Source organism: Aquarana catesbeiana, linkage group LG01 (assembly GCF_042186555.1).
Source record: "Aquarana catesbeiana isolate 2022-GZ linkage group LG01, ASM4218655v1, whole genome shotgun sequence".
Classification (NCBI taxonomy): Eukaryota; Metazoa; Chordata; class Amphibia; order Anura; family Ranidae; genus Aquarana; species Aquarana catesbeiana.
This window is the reverse complement of record NC_133324.1, coordinates 34,739,163-34,762,229: the sequence shown is the minus strand read 5'-3', so window position 1 is coordinate 34,762,229 and position 23,067 is coordinate 34,739,163. Positions and strand designations below refer to the sequence as shown.

The window sequence follows — 23,067 nt, the reverse complement described above, 5'->3', positions numbered from 1 at the left end:
AAGCTGGAACACACTACACAGGGCCGACGTGCAGGCGGCCTTATATATTGTGGGGCGTGTACTAAACCCCCTGAGCCATAATTGGCCAAAGTCTCCTTGGCTGAGGCCAATTACTGCTCTCTGTACACACAGTGCTGTGATTGGCCAAGCATGTGAGTCATAGTGCATGCTTGGCCAATCATCAGCCAGCAATGCACTGCGATGCCACAGTGAATTATGGGCCGTGACGCGCCACTCGAATTTGGCGCGAACGGCCCATATCGTTGACGAAGGACCGAACACACAATGTTTGAGTCGAACATGGGTTCGACTCGAACACGAAGCTCATTCCTAACACATTGTGATCTTAAAGCTTTCTTTCCTCTAACACACTGATCAGTGTGTGAGCGCAAAGTGATAGCAAGCTGGTAACTGCAGGTGTTGGTTACATTCTGTGATACTAAGATTGGTCACAGCATATTTTCGTGATCAGTACCGTCCAATAGACAGTACAGTCACAGTACTTTGCTTGTGCATTCTAGAGGGCATGTAAGAGCAAGAAAAAAATGAAGCTGTATAGTTTCCCATCCTGTAACATCCACCTTCCATCCACTTATATACAATAGGCAGACAGAAGGCAGTTAATTTACACAAAAAATCATAATGATGATGATAATGTTATTCATAATGATGACAATGATTATGATTTAACAATATGGTTACATTTGTTTAATATGATCTACAGCATTATACATTGAATCAATGTGTTACATTTACAACATTCTTTTCCCCAGCATTGTTTTCTTTGTATTCAGTTCAGGTTTGAAAAGCAAAATGTAAAGTTTTGGAGAAAACATACACATTAATATTCCAGCACTGGAGGTCAGTATGGCGAATATCTCCACAGCCACCATGTATTTCCCCCTGGTGCTCAGATAGGCCGGGATCATGGCAATCCAGACACTGCAGAACACCAGCATGCTGAAGGTGATGTACTTGGCCTCATTAAAACTGTCTGGTAATGTCCTCACCATGAAAGCCAGAACAAAAGTCACAGCTGCCAGAAACCCCATATAACCCAACATAGAGTAGAACCCGATAACTGACCCTTCATTACACTGAATGAGTATCTTCCCAGGATAGGAGTCCATGTCATACTCCTGAAATGGTGGAGAGATGGACAACCAGAGAATGCAATTCATAACCTGAATGGATGAGCAGAATAACATGAATGTATTGGGAAGTTTGACTCCCACCCATTTTCTACAAGAGCTTCCAGGTCTGGTGGCTTTAAAAGCAATGAAGACCATGATGGTTTTGGCTAGAATAGAAGTTGCTGAGATGGTGAAGGGAACTCCAAAAGTGACTTGTTGCAGCATACAGGTTATATCCACAGGACGGCCAAGGAACAGGAATACAGAGAGGAAGCTCAGTATGAGGGAGAGGAGCAGAATGAAGCTGAGGTTCCTGTTATTGGCTCTGACTATGGGAGTTCTCCGAAACCAAACAAATAGTCCAAGTATAAAGAGAGATGTTGTAGCAAATATGACTGAAGTTACAGAAAAAAATAAAACTAGAATGTCCTCCTCATATGATAAATATTCATTGACCTTGTCAATACAAATATTTTTAGCTTTGTTAGGCCATTCATTTTCAGGACACTTCTTGCAGCTTTTACTGTCTATAGAGTAAAAATAAGTAAAAATAACATTAGGCATGGTATACCAAGAATTCAACATTTTTGGCCTCTTTCATGTAATCATTTTCAAGACCATTACTTTTAGATAAGTGCAAAACTGTTGTCGGCTTTCTCATGCAGACAGTAGGAGGAAGCTGATTGTCATTGCTTGCTTGAGAAAGCCTCCAACACTCCCAGAAGTGTCAGAGGTAGAAGAAAAGTGCAGCAATCTTTCCCCTAAAAAAGGCAGAAAGGCTTCATCAGTAATCATTAATTTCAAACAATTAAGGGAGATGTTCAGCCCGCGAACTGTAAAGTGGTTACAGAATCACTTTAAATAACTTTGAAAGTTTTCATTTTCTAATCCAATATCAGAGTTTATATTCAAAGAAACATTACCAGAATGGTTTGATATTTCTCCTTCTGAACATGGAGCACAATTATAACAACATGGGTGATATCCTTCTCTTACAGATTTTCTGAACCCTGGAAGACATTCCTCGGAGCATCGACCTCTTGGGACCTAAGATAATATAGAACAATATGAACTATTCAAGAATAAAGATGTAAGTAAGCTAAGCTTCTGGTGTTTAAAATGAGGTAGAATGCATACCTTGGTATAAACACATTCCAAAAGGTGACAGGAGTGTGTGTAGTGTGGAAGGGTTCATTGGCCATAAAGGGGGCACCTGGGGAGTTGTGAAATACAACACCAGAATTCCCAGCCTGCTTACATTTTTTAGAACAACTCAACTGCTGATGAGGGTCTCCACCCTACGAGAGGCCAAGGAAACGGCCACTGTATCTATACACACCCATCACCTGAAGTATGTGCTTCCTGCTTAGGAATTGGGATTTCTATGTTTTGAAGGAGCTGGAGTGACCTTATAACAGATGTCTGGATGACCATTCATCCCCTTGGTACATGCGATCTTTGACTCTTTATAATTTAAGGGCCAATTTTTGTCCGGTAAGCAGAATTGCCTCTATTTGCACGGTGGTGATGAGTGTATTCAACATCCTTTTCACTCTGCTGGTGCTGGGACTATATATTTTTCACCACCTGATCATTTATCGTTATTGGTCTTTATTGCAGGACATTTTAAACTGGCGCTGCACCTTTTATAATTCATTACAGAAGGTGGCCCTTCTTCTTTAGTCTGGATACCACAGAATATGCTCTGAACCAGAATACAGAAATAGAAATCTAGGGGGATGATTTACTAAGAAGAAGGCACTGCAACAGTTCATACATTAATTCATGTGCGAACCGGCGAACGTGCGAACCGCACACATTGAATCGCAAATAGCGAAAATAAATACACGCATATGTACACTGCAACTGTCGCTAGAGTAACTGTGGTTTTCTCATTGATAATAGCGCACGCCCAATACAATTGGTTAATTTCATCTCATTGGATGTGTCTTGTTAGGCAATTAGTAGGTGTTCTCAGTTAATTAACCTTTTTGATGCTAATCTCAGTCCTATCACTTCTAATATATCTTTGAAATGTGTTTTTTTCTTTTTTTACCCAAATCTTTCGATACATTACAAAGAACAGAGAAGAGTTAATAAATTAATATTTTCAGATCTTGATTTTTAAAGGTGACCATACACTGCAATCAGTTAGTTGGATTCACACTTATGCAGTTTTAGTGCTTTTTGCATTTTTCAGATTTGCACTAGAGTCCATTTACCATGGTTTCCTATGGAACACGATCTGTACTGCAAATCTGCAAAATGCAAAAAGCACAAAAAATGCATAGGTATGAATCCAGCCTTAGATCTTAAATAAATTAGATTTCGTGCACAAGGCTGTTTGATTTCCTATAATTTGAATTAACTGTTCAAGTGCATCTTCCTATTACCTATTTTGCCTAAATATCGAGTTGTACAGAGATTGGCCAATCAGATTGCTTAGTGCATGACCATTTTAAGTGCCAAATTTGGAATGTAGACCCACTTTTATTTTCCAAACAATATTTCTTGGGCATTATACAAGGCACATGAAAAAACACCTTTTTTCAAGACATGCTAGAGTGATCAGGAATCTTCAAACTATGGCTCTCCAGCTGGTGCGGAACTACACATCCCATAAAGCATTGTAAAACTCTGACATTCACAGACATGACTAGGCATGATGGGAATTGTAGTTCCTGAACAACTGGAGGGCCGTAGTTTGAAGACCCCTGTGCTAGATCATTATTATGCCTCCAGAATTGGGAGTGTGGCATCTACCCAACTTCACTCTGCTGGTGGACACAAGAACCTACATCTATAGATATATCTATAGATACACACACACAGTGAAGCAGGAAGCAATATACATTGGCCCGGAAGTGAATCTGTGCACAGGAAGTAGGTGTGTGTTTTGAGGCCATATCATTTAGACATACACACATGACCCACACAAACACCACCCCATGTAAAAATAAATTAAAAATGATCTTAATTTGCAAATAAGGATCATCTCTTCCTCAGAGAACAGTGAGCGGGGCATGGTGGTGGGAAGAAATTAGCAGCTGTACAAGCAACTTCCTGGAGGGGCGTGATGTCATTCCTGTGTGCTGGCCACCACTTCCGGGAACCAGATATGCGCCACGGGTACATACCTCCGTGCACACAGCAGTTGGGCATCTCACATACACAGTGGTCGCACATATAGATGCATTTGGCGCATCTAGATGCAGGAACCCAATATTTATGGAAATTTTTAGTAAAGCAGATGCAGATTTCCAGGACTGGACTAACAAATGTTTATAGTGAAAGGCAACTGGTGTTTTATATTAACCCCCCTGGGGTCCCAGATGCATTTGAATCAAGAGAACTATCTACGTCTTGTGGAGGAATAAACATTCAAGGAAGAAGAATAGTGAAGTTGAAAGGAGGGGGGAGAAGGGAAGAAGAAAGGGGTGGAGAAACAGAAGCCTATTCATGGGAGGGGGCCCCACCACCTTTGGAATACTCAGGAGTATTATGGTTGCACTCCTGGAATCAAGGAAATACCCATGAAGTTTGCCCAAGGTTCCCAGATAGCTTCAAATTGCTCTTTGGTGTTGTTAAGAATACTGGCGAGCTTCTCTTTGGACATGATCCAGGAAATTTTGCAGGTAGCCGCCTGGACGGAAACCTTGGGTTGTTTCCAGGCTTTGGCAATGGTGAGCTTAGCACCGAGAAGAATGAAATGTATTAGTTTATGGCTAAGTTTTGGTGTTTTAGGTAAATTAGCGTTAAGGAGCGCCAAGGCCGGGGTTTTCGGAATTTGGACTTTAGTGATTTTTCTGATCAGGTGGAAAATCCTGCTCCAGAATGGCCTCAATCTCGGACATTCCCAAGATATGTGGGCCAAAGAGCCCCTGAGTTGACATCCCCTAAAACACCTGGGGTCTGCAGAGGGGAACATTTTGGCTAGTCTGTCCGGGGATAGGTACCACCTGGTAATGACCTTGATACTGGATTCTATCAAGGATATGTTCTTAATGCCCTTATAGGCCCTTATAGAGGCGACCCTCCATTTATCTAGGTCCCACTGTATGGACAGGTCTGTCTCCAACGCGAGCATGTATGGGGTCTTGACGGATTGATTAGAAAGTGACTGGTAGATGATGGAGATTCCCCCCCTCTGTTCTGTAGACCGCCCACACCATAGTTCATATGGTGTGAATGTGTGGGGTGGGGATTTGACCCCCCCAATGTGGCGGAGGAAATGTCGTATTTGATGAAATCTGAAACGTTCAGAGCTAGGCATCTCTAGTTGGCTCACACAAAAATCAAGGATGATAGGGCCAACGTTAGTAAAGTAGTGTCCGATCCAATACAGCCCCTTGTCCAACCACCATCGAAATGCTTCGATGTCCAGGGGAAAGTCGGGATTGTTGAAGATGTGTGCTAGGGGGTGGCAATTAGAAGGTAAAGCCTGCTTGTTTCTTAATGTATCCCATATTTTGAAGGATTGAGAGAGTGTCAGGGATAGAATTGGGGAACGTTTTCTGGGGGGGACCCACAAGAGGAAGTCAATAGTGTAGGATGGTACAGCCTGTCGCTCTATTTGGATCCAATCTGGTTTCTCAGCCTTCACATAAACTGTAGAGATCTGGGCTAGCCTGGCTGCTTGGTAATACCAGAAGAGCTGAGGGAGACCCAACCCCCCTTGTGGTCTAGATAAGAATAAGGTGTTTTGCTGGATTCTGTGTCCCTTACCCCCCCAAATGAATTTGACTACTTTTCTTTGAAAAGAAGACAGGTGATCTTTCACAATGTGTATTGGAAAGGCTCTGAAGAGGTAGAGGAGTCTTGGGAGAAATGTCATCTTAAATGCATGGATTCTCCCTAGCCAGGATATCCCCCCTTTGCCCAGTTTCCTAAGTCCGCCTCGAGCTTACGGTATGTATGGGGGAAGTTGGCAGAATAAAGTAGTTCTGTTTTAGCTGTGAGCTTGATCCCCAAATAGTCAATAGAAGTGTCACTCCATTTGAAGTCAAAGGCACTCTGGAGAGAGGTCATCATGTCTGGTTTGAGGGAGATATTTAAAGCTGATGATTTAGCGTAGTTAACCTTTAACCCTGAAATCCATGAGAACTCCTTCAGGAGTTTGCACAGGTTTGGGAGGGAGGTGGTCGGGGACGTGATGAAAAGGAGCATGTTGTCCGCAAACAACCCACATTTGTGGACTTGGCTCCCGCAGGACACCCCTTGAATGTTGGGATCTAATTGCTATTGCAAGTGTTTCGATCGCGATAGCGAAAATAAGAGGGGAGAGAGGGCAGCCCTGCCTAGTGCCTCTTGCTATGGGAAGGGGTTTAGAGTATTGGCCTTGTAATCGAATCACCGCTCGTGGAGTGGAATACAGAGATCGGAGGGTCCCTAGGAAACTGGGCCCAAATCCCCACTTCTCCAGTAAGGAGAAAAGGTAGGGCCATTCGATCGAGTCGAAGGCCTTGTGAAGGTCCAGCAAAAGGATCATTCCTTCCTGTTTTGGCCCACCTTCCCAGTTTGATTGGAGAATGGAGACAATATCTATCGCTCTCCTGATTTGGTCTGGCCTTTTTCTGCCAGGAATAAAGCCGACCTGGTCCTTGTGAACATAAAGTTTGATGAATGAAGTGAGACGATTGGCTAGGATTTTGGTCAGAATTTTAAGGTCATTGTTAATTAGAGAGATGGGCCTGTAATTTTCAACTTCCTCGTGATTTTTGTTGGGTTTGGGGATGACTGAGATAAATGCAGTGTTCAGTTGTGGGTCGAGTGGGGAACCTAATCTTTTGAAATTGAAAAATTTAGCCATGTGGGGTGCCAGTATTTTGCCGAATTCTTTGTAGTAGGGGACTGAGAGACCATCTGGCCCTGGGGCTGAGCCAGACTTAAGGCCTTTGATAACCTCCCTGATCTCTTCTGCTGCAAAGGCTCCTTCCATTAAATCTTTGTATTCTTTGGAGATGGAGGGCAGCTGCAAGTTCTGCAGGAATGCATTGGTCAAGGGACTCTTCTCTGCTTGGGGGGGATTATATAGTTTGGCGTAGAAATCGTGAAAGGCAGACATGATTTTGGTTAGATTAGCTGTTGGGGGTTGACCTGCTATCCTCAGTTTGGGGAAGGTGAGGGAGCGGAATTTAGGGGAGAGTTTTGTGGCTAACATCGAGCTGCATCTGTCTTTATGGCAGTAAAATTTGGCTCCACTCCATCTAATGTTTTTCTCTGCTTTGGCCGTTAACGCTAGATTAAGCTTGAGTCTTATTGCGTCTAGCCTTTCTAAGAGAGCCCTAGCCGGGTGTTTTTTGTGGTCTGCTTTTAGGGTAATAAAGGATTTTTCTAGCCGTTGGATATCGATCTGGCGCTCCTTCTTGGACTGGGTCGCTATCCTGATGAGTACACCTCGTATGGTTGCCTTATGGGCTGCCCATAGGGTCTCGGGGGAAATGTTATCTACGTCATTTAGGAGGAAGTATTCTTTAATGGAGTTTGCTATCTCCTTGGCGTGGCTTGTGTCGGACAGAAGCGACTCATTTAGTCGCCAAAAGGAGCCTCCTTTCCCCGTGAGAACGTTTCTCAGGGAGAGGAGGACCAATGAATGGTCTGACCATGCTGTGTCTAAAATTGCTGCCTTATTCGACAAGGGTGTGAGGTTTGTCGGAATGAGTGTGTGGTCGATTCTAGCGTATGATTGGTGGGGGGAGGAGAAGTGTGTGTAATCTCTACTTTTGGGGTTCAGTTCCCTCCAGATGTCAATTAATCCGTGAGAATGGAGAATTTTGGCAATTCTGGTGCTTAATTTCGTGGGGCGTGTGAGCTAGTCTTTGGGGGGCTTAGTTTTGTCTAAACCCTGATCAAACGCCACGTTTGAGTCTCTCCCTAGTATGACCTTACCTTCCAGTAGCGGTTCTAGTGTAGTAAAGAGACCCTGGAAGAAAGTAGCTTGACCCTTGTTCGGGGCATAATACGATATAATAAAGTATAAAACTCCTTCCAGAGTGCCCTTCACCAGAATAAACCTCCCCTCTGGATCTTTATAATCAGAGATATGTGAGAATTTGCTGTTTTTGGAGAAAAGAATTGCCACCCCCTTCGTCTTATTGGGAGCATTAGCTAGGTAAAAGGATGGGTAATATGAGTGAAGGAACTTGGGGGTGTATCGGATCGGAAAGTGCATCTCCTGAAGTAGCACTACATCTAGTCTCAGGGATTTGTAGTGGTCAAGAGATAGTCTCCTTTTCCTGGGAGAATTCAGGCCCTGAACGTTATGTGAAGCCACCTTGAGATCATTTCCCTTCAGATTCGTGTCAGTCTTTAGAACAGAGGGGAGAGAGGCCACTGATCCAGCAGTCACTTACCATTAGATGTCTTCTACTTCTGGCCTGGAAAGCGATGTTGTGGAGATCTCCTGAGTCTGTTTGGGGGATGTGTGGGGTACCCTCCCGTTGAGAGGCTAGAAAAGAGAAGAGGGATGAGTGGGGGCGGAAAGTAGAGAAGGACAAACATACAAACAACAACAAAGACATGGGTCCCTTAATAGGACCCTTGGGGAGTTGCGGATTAGTATCCGCTATAGCTCCAATAATCACCTTCAGTCCACCTGTGAGGCCGACTGAAGTCCCAAATCCAAAGGACACTCTCGGTTCTTTGAAAATAAATGGAGGCGCAAGGGGTCCACCCCGGACCCTTTCTATGTCAAGTGAAATCAGGTAAACTTACACGCTAAAGAGAAAATCACAACTAAGGCTCTAACAGCCCAAATCTCCCGGCTCTTAATGAAAGGCAAAATATGAAAATACAAATAAACTGATACCGGGAGACAACACCCCCCTCCCTCCGAACCTCCCCCAACCTGGTTCCGAGAGGACCCGAGCACCGAGGGGGGAGAGGAAAAAGACCACAAAAAGCGGATCATATACAAAAAAGGTGTGGGTTATGGAGTAGCAAGTCAAGATGTTGACCCTAAAATATTCGGGGGTAGGACCTAATACAATTGTCCCATGTATTCTAGTCTCAGATCAACTCTTCTATATGGGAGATATCCCCATTCGACCACAAGGAGCTGACTTCCTGTGGATCTATTCGTCTCCAGGAGGGCCTCGAAATCCGCTGACCGGCTACAGGAAGGCGTGGATTGTAGATACGCTGGTCGAAGGTGATGTCTCTCCTCATCGCACTGAGAAGGTTTGCAGTGGAGAAAACTTTAGTGGAAAAGTATGTCCCGGTATATGGGCCCAACATGCCCGTTGTTTGGGGGGGGTTTGGAGCTCCAGCTCCGTCTATGGAGGGGACAACTGCCCCAAAGAAAGAGTCCATGAAGGGACAGTGAATGATAAAGGATCAAGCTGACCCTTACGTTGGTCTACCGTCCTTGCTCTTCTTAGAAGGACCCTTGTTCCAGAGGGGGGGACACGGGGCTGCCTGGAGGGGGATACTTGGTCGAACCCGAAGAAGCTGTGGAAAAGTCCATTGGTGCCTCCTGAGAGATTAGCTTGAGGGACAGAAACAATCTTTCGCCTTCTGGGAGGCTGGAGAAAGAATGGGTCTTGCCCTGGATTGTGAACTTTACTGCAAAAGGGAAGGACCAGCGGTACTTGATGTCCCGTTGTAAAAGGACCGTAAGGAGAGGTTTTAGTGTTCTTCTTCTTTGGATGGTGGTAGGTGCTAAATCAGCAAATACCTGGATCTGGTGCCCCCGGTGTTGCAGCTTGGGTTTCAGGCGTGATTGTCGCATGACCTCCTCCTTAACCGCGAAAAAATGTGGTTTCACAATTATGTCTCTGGGTGATCTGTCCTGTCTGGGGGGTCCAAGAGCCCTGTGTGCCCTGTCTAGCTCAAGACGTTGGGGCGGGATATTTGGTATAAGTTCAGAGATAATGCCCTGTACCATGGAGGGGATATCTGTGTAAGTTTCCGGGAGGCCTCTGATTCTAAAATTATACCTCCTGGACCTGTTTTCAAGTTTGTCGATCCTAGAGAGGGCCATGTCCAGCTGTTCTTGAATAGTCTGGAGGTGGGCTGCATTTAGTTGGTTCTGGAGACTGTGCTTTCGACTTTATCCTTTATGGCTTCTATTCTGGAGCCTAAACTGGACAGGTCTGCTTTAATAGTATTGGTAATCTGGTTAGCTGTGCTGGCCAGACCTTTCTCTAATAAAGATGAGAATTTTGCAAACATGTCCTCCCGAAGCGCTGTAAAGTCAGTGACTGAGAAGCCTGTAGGCTGGTTTGCAGCAGCAATATGTTGGGCCTGTATGGATAAGGGCTGGGGATATAACTCCTGGTGTACATGGCTCATGGGATCTGTGGAGGCCTTAGAGGTGGCCTGGTGCTTCAGGGGGCCTTGATGGGCTGTCTGAGGCATGATAGAGGATCCTTGTGCTGCCTGGGCATAGGTTAGGATCGGTGGGGATAATACTGGCCTGTGATCCGGAGCCTTTGTGTTTGGGGCTGTATGCTGCTGGATCATGTCCGTGCTGGCGGCCATCTTGGTGCTCCCGTCCGCTCCCGCTGTATCGAATTGCGGGCCGAGATCTCGTCGCACCGGGGGACCAGGCATCGCCGCGGGTTCCCCCGAAGGTCCCAGACACTGATGGGGCGGCGGGATGCTGTGCTGTGAGCTGTGGCGGCTCTAGTGTGGCGCGTTGGTCTGGGGTGGTGCGGAGCTCCTGGCTCAGGCAGCCATGTTGGAGCTCTCGCGAATGCGCTCTTATATATACTTTTCTTTCTGCCTGGAAACTGGAGATTGTCCATAGCAACCAAAACCGTCCCTTTACATCAAAAGTGGTTTTAGACCAGCTAGAAAACAGCGATAATAAATTAGAATCACTTGCAGAATTTAGCGATAGTGATTTGTGGGGAAATCCGTCATCAAACACTGAAAGTAATGACAGTGACAATTCTTCAACTGAGCAAATTTCAGTGTTTTTGATTTGATTACGTTATTGAATAATTTTTATTATTAGGATATTATTATTTGTTATACTTTTTTATAGTTATTTATTATATTATAATTTATGATTTCGTGTTTCAAACTTTACCATACCCGGGATGTCTACTAGACTCTTGTTTGGACAGATTTAAGTGAGTTATTCCTAAGAATTACAGGCCTACAATGTAAAACGCCAAATTTCTATGTAAAATAATTGTACAGCTTTCAGCATCAAAAATCTGAAATAATCATGCCACCAGGGAGACCAAAATTTGTCTGTATGGACAAAACGAGACAACAGTACATAAAGACTCTCTGGCTCGATAACTTTTCTGTTCTTTCGCTTCCTTCTACTGATTTGTTATTGTGACCACTCAATGATCTCATACGGATGTAAACTGTGTGTATTGAACTGTCTTATTTGTTCAAAATGTTCTTATTGACTTGTTAATATCTGAAAAACTCAATAAAAACGAATTGAAAAAAAAAAAAGAATTGTGCTTTGTGGTCATTGTGACCATTTGAAAACTTTAGAAGAAATGATGATAAAGGAGTGCCCGGTAATTCATTTGTAGTTTATTTGAAAGTTCATCAATAAAAAGATGCCAACGCATTTTGGGGGACTAAAGACTCCGCCTTCATCAGGGCTGCTAGTAAAAATAGTTGTGGAATAATCCTATTGGAGGGTGCCTTTGGCACATGCATCTGGACAGTTAGAAGTCCTCAATTGCAGCATCTGAACACACAGCCAGCGCTGAGGACTTCTAACTGTCCAGATCCATGTGCCAAAGGCACCCTCCAACAGGATCATTCCACAACTATTTTTACTAGCAGCTCTGAAACTTCAAATAAAATGCAAATTAATTACTTCAGTAACAAACAAATGGCCCCTGCCCCCACCTATAACTGGCCTTCACAGCAAGGAGCACATGGAAGGGCAAACACATGAAAGACAAAAACAGAACATTCCATAGCTCAACTCACCAACCAGTCTGCCAACTGACCAAATTAACCTGTCCAACAGTCTGCGTTAAAAACAGGGGTTTAGTTAGAACACATTTGCAAATGCATGTATAAGCTGCAAGGCCTCTTCACGGCACCCTGTGGATACTTGCAATTCTAACGCTACTAAATTTATAAGCGTCTCCACAATGGAAGCACCCCCTCCTCATCTATCCATTTAATGCATGTGCTTCCATTGTGGAGACACTTATAAATTTAGTAGCGTTAGAATTGCAAGTATACACAGGGTGCCGTGAAGAGGCCTTGCAGCTTATACATGCGTTTGCAAATGTGTTCTAACTAAACCCCTGTTTTTGACGCAGACTGTAGGACAGGTTAATTTGGTCAGTTGGCAGACTGGTTGGTGAGTTGAGCTATGGAATGTTCTGATTTGTCTTTCAAATGAATTACTTTTGATCACCAAGTGCTCCTTTATCCTAATTTCTTTACATTACATGCGGAGTCGACCATAAGGACACACACCGAGGTAGAAGCCTAAGCCCATACCAGGGCTCATCACCACCTTTTTTCAAAGTGGGCACGGACTTCTGGAAACAATTTTTTTCCCTCTCGCCACACCCTACCAATCTACAGCACTGACTGATAGAGTCAGTCCAGCGCAATCTACACCCATTCTTCTCACCCATTTGAAAGCTTTAGGCATAGTTTGGTAAGTTGATCTTAAGACATATCTACAGGTCTTTTACTGACATCGTTTGTTCTTGCTGTGAACTTTGCAGCAAATTTCCTTTATCTTCAGTTTAACATCAAGGCCTTTAGATATGCTTTTGTGGCACTTTTGTCTTCATGTATCTATACAATTATTCATCCAAAATCCTCTCCTATGTCCTTTGATCATGGCTTGAGTCACATGAACAGAACCTTCTTTAGTAGAATAGACTCTACCAGACACCGATTGGTCTTTTTAATTGGACAATACACCATTAAGCCACACCTCCAGATTCTCAGTGATTGGGGTAATGGAGTCTAATTACTATCTAAGAGGTTCAGATGTACCAAATGTTTTTTCTATGAAGGCCTTTGATTGCTTCAACTAGCTGGCCACCAGTATATATGACCATGTACAATGTTGCGTGTGACATTTTGTTCCTAGATTTTTTTTTTCATTTGACCTCATTTTAGGAGTCACTCATACAGAAATCCAGGTAGCTCCTTGTTTTTTGTTTTTTAGTGTGTATACACATTTTTGATCGGGGAATTACTACTCTAAACTGTTTTTTTTCTTTTTTAGTCAGATTAATTTAGAAGGTCTGGAGAGAATCTGGCCATGGATATACTGGTGGCCATTCCACTCCAAAGTCTTCTATCTTCTTCTGTACACAGGATTCGGGATCCTTCTATGAGTGTCTATGTCCCGGTCTGTGTGATGAGGAGGGGGGTAGCTAGTAGTAGTCAGTCACATTCAGCTGGACTTGTTCTGTAGATGTTTTGTAGTTCATATCCACACAGCCAGCACTGACACCTTTGTCTAATCACCATGGAATGAGTCAGGGCAGATGTTGGCTGTCTATGTACAGGATGGGAGGATGGGGGTTAGAATTTGTCTGGAGATGGGCTTTATGGTCAAAACTAATATGTTTCTTGTATAAGTTCTGGATCAGCTTCCCCAGTGTAACTCACCTTGTCTCCTTTCCATGATATTAGCTCTGGTTCTAGTGTAAGTTGCTGACCCTCTGAAAGGGACCCATCAAAGTGACCCACAAGCACACAATCAGTGATATTTTTCTCATTAATTCTTGTAATCCAATTTACAATGTTCAGTGGGCTGGGCAGTTCTCCTTTATCATTAAAAATCATGATGTTGCCATTCAGATCCTTGTACTGGACTTCTTTTACATAGCGGGACAGCTTAAAAAATGACAGAAATTATGGGTAACAAGTATATAGAACGTTTAGTAATTTTTTGATTATAGATTGTTTATCTAGTTATATCTCATTTAGAGAATGCCATCAGGATGAGCTGACCTGTTTGCTGAGCACTTATAATCAGATACATTTTATTGGGACTATTTATGAACAATTTGCTTTGCGAATGTGAACAATCCAGAGATAAATCAATAATTCTACCCCCTTACAATACACTGGCTCAGCCTCATTTTGAATATACAGTTCATTTTTGGTCACCAACCCTCAGGAAAGATGTCGATGAATTAGAAAGAGTTCAGCAAAGGGCAATACAATTAAAAAGGAGGACAGAGGATCTCAGCTATGAGGACTGATAGATTACAGGTATTCACTCCGTAGAAGAGACACTAAAAGGGCAATTCCCCTTTCATGAGAAAAGAAATGAGCAAATAAAAAAAAATAATATAGCGTATACAAATATAGTAACTGAATGTTATTAAAAATGACCTTTACTTTCAATCTGCTGCTCTGTAATGTTCTGTAAAATGCAATATGACCATCTGGAGGCGTTCTTTACACAGATGGTGTACAGAACGCCCCTTCCCCAAGAAATGTAATTTCCTGCTTGTGTGATTGTCCCACCGATTTTCCCAGAAGTCAAATACAAATTAGTCATAACAAAACAGATACAAATCGGATTTTGTGCATCCTCTGCAACAAAAGTGTAATTTTTGGTAAGATACTTCCAAAGGAAAATCACGTCTAAAGGGATGCAGACCCTTTTATGTTTTATTAAAGGGAATAAACTTAGATAGGGATAGAGATATCATGGGATGCCCACTTGGTCAACGCAATAGAACTCTTCAGATACACAACTATATACAGTCTGTATATACACTTCTCCTCCAGCACAAATCGTGCTTGTAGAACTACAACTCCCAGGACCAGCTAGCACTGTTTGGATGATCTGACAAAGTCTCAGTCAGATCAGTTGCACAAAACTCTTTACAAGCGGGGACCATGGGCCCCTTGTTTGTGTAGCAAAGTCCTAGTGCCTAGCTGTTCTCCTCCTTTGGCTACTGATCCCAGCACCACCACTTCAGGCACTACCAGCCCAGCAGCTGCCCCTTTCTCCAGCCCTCCTAGCCAAGACTCCACAGTCCTCCCAGACTGACTCTGCATCCATCCCAGATTGCTCTATCCCAGTCCTCCCAGGCATGCCTCTCACTCCTCCCCGACTGTAACACTCACCTCCCCAACTGTAAAACTCTCCTCCCTGGAGATTTGCCTGGCAGTGTTCTCCTGCTGATCTCCACCTCTGGTCAGGACACCCCTGCGTGTCGTGAATAGGGGTCACTTTCACACCCAAGCCCAGGCCCAAGGTCACCCCCCCAGACTAGGGGGCACCCTCAAGGGCCACCGACAGTTTAACACTCCTCTCAGGCATGCCTCACAGTCCTCCCTGACTGTAACACTTACCAGCCCCCCTGGCTGTCATCTTCCCTGGAGATTTGCCCAGCAGTGTTCTCCTGCTGTCCTCCACTTGTTCCTGTGCCTCTAGTCAGAACACCTCTGTGTGACGTAAAGAGGGTTCCTTCGCACACAAGCCCAGGCCCAAGGTTACCCCCAACTATAGGGCACCCTCAAGGGCCACCAACAGCCAAACATTCCATCTCCAGCTTCCCCCCAAACTTCTCTGCCCCAACTGGGCTCCCCCAGAGTAATTGAGGGGACCTGCCCCCTGCCAACCCATCTGTTGGGGATTGGTCAGGGGCCACATAAGCACTCCCACTCTTCTAGAATCTTCTGCAAGTTTCTAGAAGTAGGGGGAGGTCTCAGTGATGTTGTCTGTGAGTCATTCAGTCCTCCCTGAGTCACTCAACCATCCCAGATAAAACAACACAGGCTTGGCTGTCAGCCAACCCTGAACAATTTTTCGAAATTACAAAAATGTTACTCTAGCACACTAGAGGGAGCTACAATTATAAAACCATTCCCATTCACATTCACCCAGTACATGGACATAAAGAAACAAACAGCTATTTCTTCACAGTGACAACAGGAGGTAGGAATCTGCAACAAAATTTGGTAAAATCCATGCAATGTACATAGACCACCCAGAGGGGAGGGTTTTTTCTTAGCAAAGGTGGAGTTACTCTTTAAGAGAGGACATGATTACAATGTACAAATATATTTAAAAGTGACTTCAGTAACTGTGATAAACTGTTTACTGTAAGGTCCCGAAGAGGACACGTGGCCATAATTTGAGGTTAAAAGAAAGGAGGCTTAACCTTAGATTGTGGAAAGAGTTCTTTACTGCTAGAAAAGTAAAAATGCGCTGACAACTTCAAAAACCATTTAGATGTCTTCTTCAGAAAGCAGAATATATGGGGCTATGGGAACTTTTAAAGAATAAAAATCACACACACATACACACACACAGGATGAAATGGATGGACCTGTGTCTTTTTTCAACCTTTTAACTGGTTCCCGACCAGCCGCCGCAGTTATACTGTGGCAGGTTGTCTCCCCTGGGTGAGCCGTCATAGCTGTACGTCGGCCAATTTAAGGGGTATAGGGGGGATGCGCGCGCCGTCCACCGCGTTACTGAGTAGCCAATGCATGTGCTCGGTGGCTGTGATGTCCGTCGGGCACCCGCGATCACTTCTGACAGAGCCAGAATGGGGATGTGTGTAAACATACACATCCCCATTCTGGCAGGGGAGAGGAGACAAATTGTATGTCTCCTCCCCCAGGAAATCCCATCCTCCCTATAGTTAGAACACACTGAGGGAACACATTTAATCCCTTGATTGCCCCGTAGAGTTAACTCCTTCCCTGTCAATGACATTTATACAGTAACCAGTGGCAATTTTTAGCTCTGATCGCTGTATAAATATCAATGGTCCCAAAAAAGTGTCAAAAGTGTCCGATGTGTCCGCTGCAATGTCGCAGTCCCGAAAAAAATTGCAGATCGATGCCATTACTAGTAAAAAAATAAAATAAATAACAATGCCATAAATCTATTCCCTATTTTGTGGACACAATAACTTTTTGCGCAAACCAATCAATATACGCTTATTGCAATTTTTTTTACCAAAAATCTGTAGAAGAATATATATCTGCCTAAACTGAGGAAGAAATCTTCTTTTTTTAAAAAAATTTGGGATATTTATTATAGCAAAAAGTAAAAAATATTGTGCATCATGATAAAAAAATCCTACAAAGAGAAATGAGATGGATCCATACCTTGAATGCCACTACTGCCCCTGGCCTCAATGATGCTATTAGTTATAAACTTTTTTTGATTTGCTTAATTGTTTTTTGTTGGCGGATGGTTTCCTTTTTCAGAATAAATGTTTCCCTTTTTCTCTTGACAACTGTGTAGGGTACCAGATAAGGGTGCTTGTAGATGCTGTGTTATATTCTTATGTTGATGGGTTCCAGATTTGGGGCTCTGTGCCGTGTGGTTGCGCCGTTGTAGGCTGATTATATACTTTATGCGATATATTATTTCTCTGCCTGCTGCTTCCTATTTACTATGAATGGCTCTTCTAGTCTGTCCATCTGTTTGGTGGCTGTGTTTTGATGGTGGGCGTGTCTGACGGTTATATATTGGTGCGTCATCCCGCAGGCCTTGTTAATTCCTGTTGATATCTGCTCATTTATGTGTGAAGCATTTGTGGTCACATGATCCGGCTCACATGACCAGGATCACATGGCATTGCTGCACGCCACTTGGTCGGGATGCCCTTTGGCGCCGTGCTCCCACTGCTGGTGATGCCCCTTTACAAGATATATATGGTTACATATGGTTATATGCCCAATAATTTAACAAACGGTTTGCGATCACATGACTATGCTCACATCACCATAATCACATGGCATTGTTATATGTCATGTGACTGGTTTTCCCTCTGGTACCATACTCATTCCGTTTTGTTTCCTCTTCCTTTACCTCCACACCCTATCATATGAGGATGTATACAATCACATGACTTTGATCATGTGACCTGTGATCATGTGACGCTATTATGCGTCACATGAGTCTGCTATTTTGGCGCCATTTTCATGCAGCCACATCCCCTTTCCCTCCCTCTGCCATTTCCATGCCTCTATATAAGATGCAATGCACATGGATTTTGGGTGCCACACACAGCGAGGAAGGCGGTACATAGGGGTGCATTGCCGAAGGGTAAGCCGTAATGCTTGTTTAGCCACTTTAGCTAATCTCCATGAGACATCTCTTTTGGGAACTGGATATTTATTCCTTTTATACAATTGTTTCTATTATAGGGGTACATTTTCCCTTGCTTATGTGGCAACACTGATTCAAGCCCTAACAAAAGGTCTCCCCCTATGGGATAAGTGCAGTATTTATATATTCAGGAGGGCTCTTACATCTTTTTACTTGTTTCTCTTTTTCCTTGTTAGTTATGCCTGCATTTGGGTGTTCTCTCTCTCTCTCTCTCTCTCTCTCTCTCTCTCTATATATATATATATATATATATATATATATATATAAATATTTCCCCCCTCTTAGACATACTATCGGTTTCTATACCTAGTGGGATTGAGCATTCATCCATTTAAATAGTGGTCCTGTACCCATGGCCCATTTCTAGGTACTATTGGTAAGTACTGTTCATATATACTCTTTGTATCTTTTGTGTATTCTATGCCAGTATATATATTCTGCTTAAAGGCTTAACATCTAATTATGGACTTTGTCTACTTTTAGATACTGTATTAAATACATTTACAGCGGAAATTCGTTACTATTTACCGCTGTGTGTAACCTATATTTTAATATATTTTCACATAACCGCTACATATCAGGTTAGAGCTGCTCTAGTACAAACCGGATTTTTTGATCTGGGGATTTTTTCAGAGTGGAACTTTAGCCTATAATGCATATGTCTCTGCTTTATCTAGTGATACTTTATCATAGACCACAGGATATGCATGTATCTATACACACATATGAAAATTTGAATTTTCATTTGTCTCGGTCGCCTGTTAGTAATGTGAGGTTCCCCCATAACCTGAGCCACAAATTCACCAGGCAAGCATATATATTGTTATGTTTATATATATATATATATATATATATATATATATATTTTTTTTTTGTTTCTCTTAGAGCAATGTTATAACAGTCATAGCTATACTTATATAGATACATATTTTACTAAATATTTACATATGCACTTTCTGTTTTTAAATATACCAGAATCTACCCAGTCTTTGTCCCGAGGAAGCTAATATCTTAGTAAAACGCGTCGACGAGCAAGTTTTTGGAGGCATTACTGGATCATAAATTTTTCTCCTATTTTGATACATTATGACATCAATCTCTGTACCTTAGATCCAGCTCTCTGTAATAGGGATGAGCTTTGAGTTCAAATCGAACTCATGTTCGACTCGAACATAGGCTGTTTGCCAGTTCGCCGAACAGCGAACAATTTGGGGTGTTCGTGGCAAATTCGTATGCCGTGGAACACCCTTTAAAAGTCTATGGTATTGTCATAAAAAGTGTTTGGGGACTTGACGGGGACTTACCTGTGGCACTCCCCGTGATGTCAGAGGGGGCGGGGTCACCCATTACGTAACCCCGCCCCCTTCTGACGTCACGAGAATGCCACAGGGAAGTCCCCGTCAAGTCCACGTACGTCACCGGGTGGCCTCATCCCCCATTATTTAAGAACCGTCAGAAGAGGAGAAGCGTCACACAGCGGGAGCCTCCCTCCATGCCATTGTGGATGCGGAGTGGGCTGAAAAGAAGATGAAGACAAAAAGATGAAGAGAAGAAGATGAAGAGAAAAAGATGAAGAAAAAGATGAAGAGGAGAAGCATCACACAGCGGGAGCCTCCCTCCATGCCATCATGGATGCGGAGCGGCCCGAGGAGAAGAAGATAAGAAGACGCCGCGGAGGAGATGCTGGACGAGAACACCTGAGGAAGAACCAGGAGAACCAGAAGAAGATGGAGGAAGAAACCAAAGGAAGATAGAAGATGGAAGATAGAAGAAAAAAGAAGCATTTAAATAAAGGAATTGTCAAAAACTGTCTCTTGTCATTTTTAACATTTTTGACAATTTTTTTGTGAAATGGTAGGGGTACTTTTTTCCCCCTTACCATTTCACACAGGGGGGAGGGCCGGTATCTGGGGGTCCCCTTGTTAAAGGGGGCTTCCAGATTCCCATAAGCCCCCCACCCGCAGACCCCCACAACCACCGGGCAAGGGTTGTGGGGATGAGGTCCTTGTCCCCATCAACATGGGGACAAGTTTTTTGGGGGGATACCCCAAAGCACCCTCCCAATGTTGAGGGCATGTGGCCTGGTACAGTTCATGAGGGGGGGCACTCTCTCGTCCCCCCCTCTTTTCCTGCGGCCTGCCAGGTTGCGTGCTCGGATAAGGGTCTGGTATGGATTTTTGGGGGGACCCCATGCCGTTTTTTTTTTTAATTTTGGCACGGGGTTCCCCTTAAAATCCATACCAGACCTGCAGGGTCTGGTATAGATTTGGAGGGGGACCCCACGCCATTTTTTTAAAAATTTTGGCCAGGGTTCCCCTTAATATCCATACCAGACCTGAAGGGTCTGGTTGTCTGACCGGCAATTCATTATAGCCGCGAGTAGTTTTAAATGACTTTTTTCCTTTGAAATGTAATTTTGCTGTCAGACTGTTTTAAACACAGGAAACATGCGCCCCTTTACAGGCATACTATAGACACCCCCCAGGTACGAAATTTAACCACTTCCCGCCCGCCCTATAGCGGATTGACGTCCGGGAAGTGGTTGTGTTATCCTGACTGGACGTCATATGACGTCCAGCAGGATAACATGCCGCAGCGCGCCCCCGGGGGCGCGCATCGCGGCGATCGGTGGAGCGGTGTGTCAGTCTGACACACCGCTACACTGATCTTGGTAAAAAGCCTCCGGCGGAGGCTCTTTACCACGTGATCAGCCGTGTCCAATCACGGCTGATCACGCTGTCAATAGGAAGAGCCGTTGATCGGCTCTTCCTCACTCGCGTCTGACAGACGCGATTAGAGGAGAGCCGATCGGCGGCTCTCCTGGCAGGGGGGGTCTGTGCTGATTGTTTATCAGCGCAGCCCCCCCTCAGATCACCACACTGGACCACCAGGGATCGCCACTAGGACCACCAGGGAAGGGGCAACATGTGGATGGCCAGGTATGTACCCCATGGCCATCCACATGTGCCCAGTGTGCCCAGTCAGTGCCAATCAGTGCCCACAAATGGGCACTGATTGGCACAATTATGTTGCAGTGATGCCCAACAATGCCACCCTTAGGGGCATCACTGCAAACAACCAGTGCCGTCAGTGCCACCCATCAGTGTCCATTCATGCCACCTGTCAGTGCCCATCCGTGCCCATCAGTGCCCATCTATCAGTGCCCATCCATGCCCATCTGTGCCAACTATCAGTGCCACCTATGAGTGCCCATCAATGCCACCTATGAGTGCCCATCAGTGCCTCCTATAAGTGCCCATCTGTGCCACCTATGAGTGCCCATCAGTGCCGCTTACCAGTGCCACCTATCAGTGCCCATCAGTGCCGCCTATCAGTGCCCATCAGTGCCGCCTATCAGTGCCCATCATCAGTGCCCGTCAGTGCCACCTCATCAGTGCCACCTCATTGGTGCCACCTCATCGGTGCCCATCAGTGCCGCCATATCAGTGCCAGTCAGTGCCCGTCAGTGAAGCCATATCAGTGCCCGTCATTGAAGAAGAAAACGTACTTATTTACAAAAAAATTTAACAGAAACAAAGAAAAACTTGTTTTTTTTCAAAATTTTCGGTCTTTTTTTATTTGTTGCGCAAAAAATAAAAACCGCAGAGGTGATCAAATACCACCAAAAGAAAGCTCTATTTGTGGGAACAAAATGATAAAAAATTTGTTTGGGTACAGTGTAGCATGACCGCGCAATCGTCATTCAAATTGCGACAGCGCTGAAAGCTGAAAATTGGTCTGGGCGGGAAGGTGTCTAAGTGCCTGGTATTGAAGTGGTTAAAGGGATATTACACTTTTATTGATTCACTTTAAGCATTATTAAAATTACTGCTCCCGAAAAAACGGCCGTTTTTAAAACTTTTTTTTGCATTGATCCTTGTCCCCTGGGGCAGGACCCAGGTCCCCAAACACTTTTTATGACAATAACTTGCATATAAGCCTTTAAAATTAGCACTTTTGATTATTCATGTTCGTATCCCATAGACTTTAACGGTGTTCACATGTTCGAACAGATTTTTTGCCTGTTCGCAAGTTCTGGTGCGAACCGAACAGGGGGATGTTTGGCTCATCCCTACTCTGTAACTGCATTATTGGGTAACTGGTAACTGTGTCCATACAGGGTGTTGTTTACATGTTGGTTATATGTTGGTTATATGTTTTTTGTAATTTTAATGATGCTGTAATAAAATTTATACTTTTTTTATTAATTCTCCCTCTCACTGTGTGCCCACAAAGTCCGACAATTTTTTGACTTATATATAAAAAATATTGTGTTTTTTTTTTCAAAATTGTCGCTCTTTTTTTGTTTATAGCGCAAAAAAATTAAAAAAATGCAGAGGTGATCAAGTACCACCAAAGAAAGCTCTATTTGAAAGCTCACTCCAAAAACATGCTGGCAGGTGGATCCTGTCTAGATTGGCCCTAGTATGTATGAATGTGAGTTAGGGACCTTAGATTGTAAGCTCCTTGAGGGTAGGGACTGATATGAATGTACAATGTATATTTAAAGCGCTGCGTAAATTGACGGCGCTATATAAGTAACTGAAATAAATAAAAATAAATAAATAAATTTGTAGGAAAATGTGTTTATAGTGCAAAAAATAAAAACTGCAGAGGTGATCAAATACCACAAAAAAAGCTCTATTTGTGGGAAAAAATGGACGTCAACTTTGTTTGGGTGCAGCATCGCACGGCCACGCAGTTGTCAGTTAAAGCAACGCAGTGCCTTATAGAAAAAAATGGCAGTCAGGAAGGGGGTAAATTCTTCCAGGGCTGAAGTGGTTAAACCATTTAAACTTTGAACGTCTTAACATTTGTGCAAGCATAATGAATAATACCATAATGTTTGTATTATGTGTGTAATGGTAGTTTTGTTGCCTTTCA

General features: G+C 43.7%; 1 protein-coding gene across 1 annotated transcript in view; it reads right to left on the bottom strand.

Annotated features, from left to right (window-relative positions):
- Positions 1-752: 752 nt before the first annotated feature.
- Positions 753-23,067, bottom strand: part of LOC141139717 (vomeronasal type-2 receptor 26-like) — a 33,295-nt gene continuing 10,980 nt past the window's right edge. Inside the window, exons 2-3 of the mRNA XM_073626147.1 lie at positions 2,057-2,180; positions 753-1,660 (exon numbers count right to left, since the gene is read on the bottom strand). Of these exons, the coding sequence (XP_073482248.1) occupies positions 753-1,660; positions 2,057-2,180 (1,032 nt within the window). The remainder of the gene's footprint in view (positions 1,661-2,056; positions 2,181-23,067) is intronic.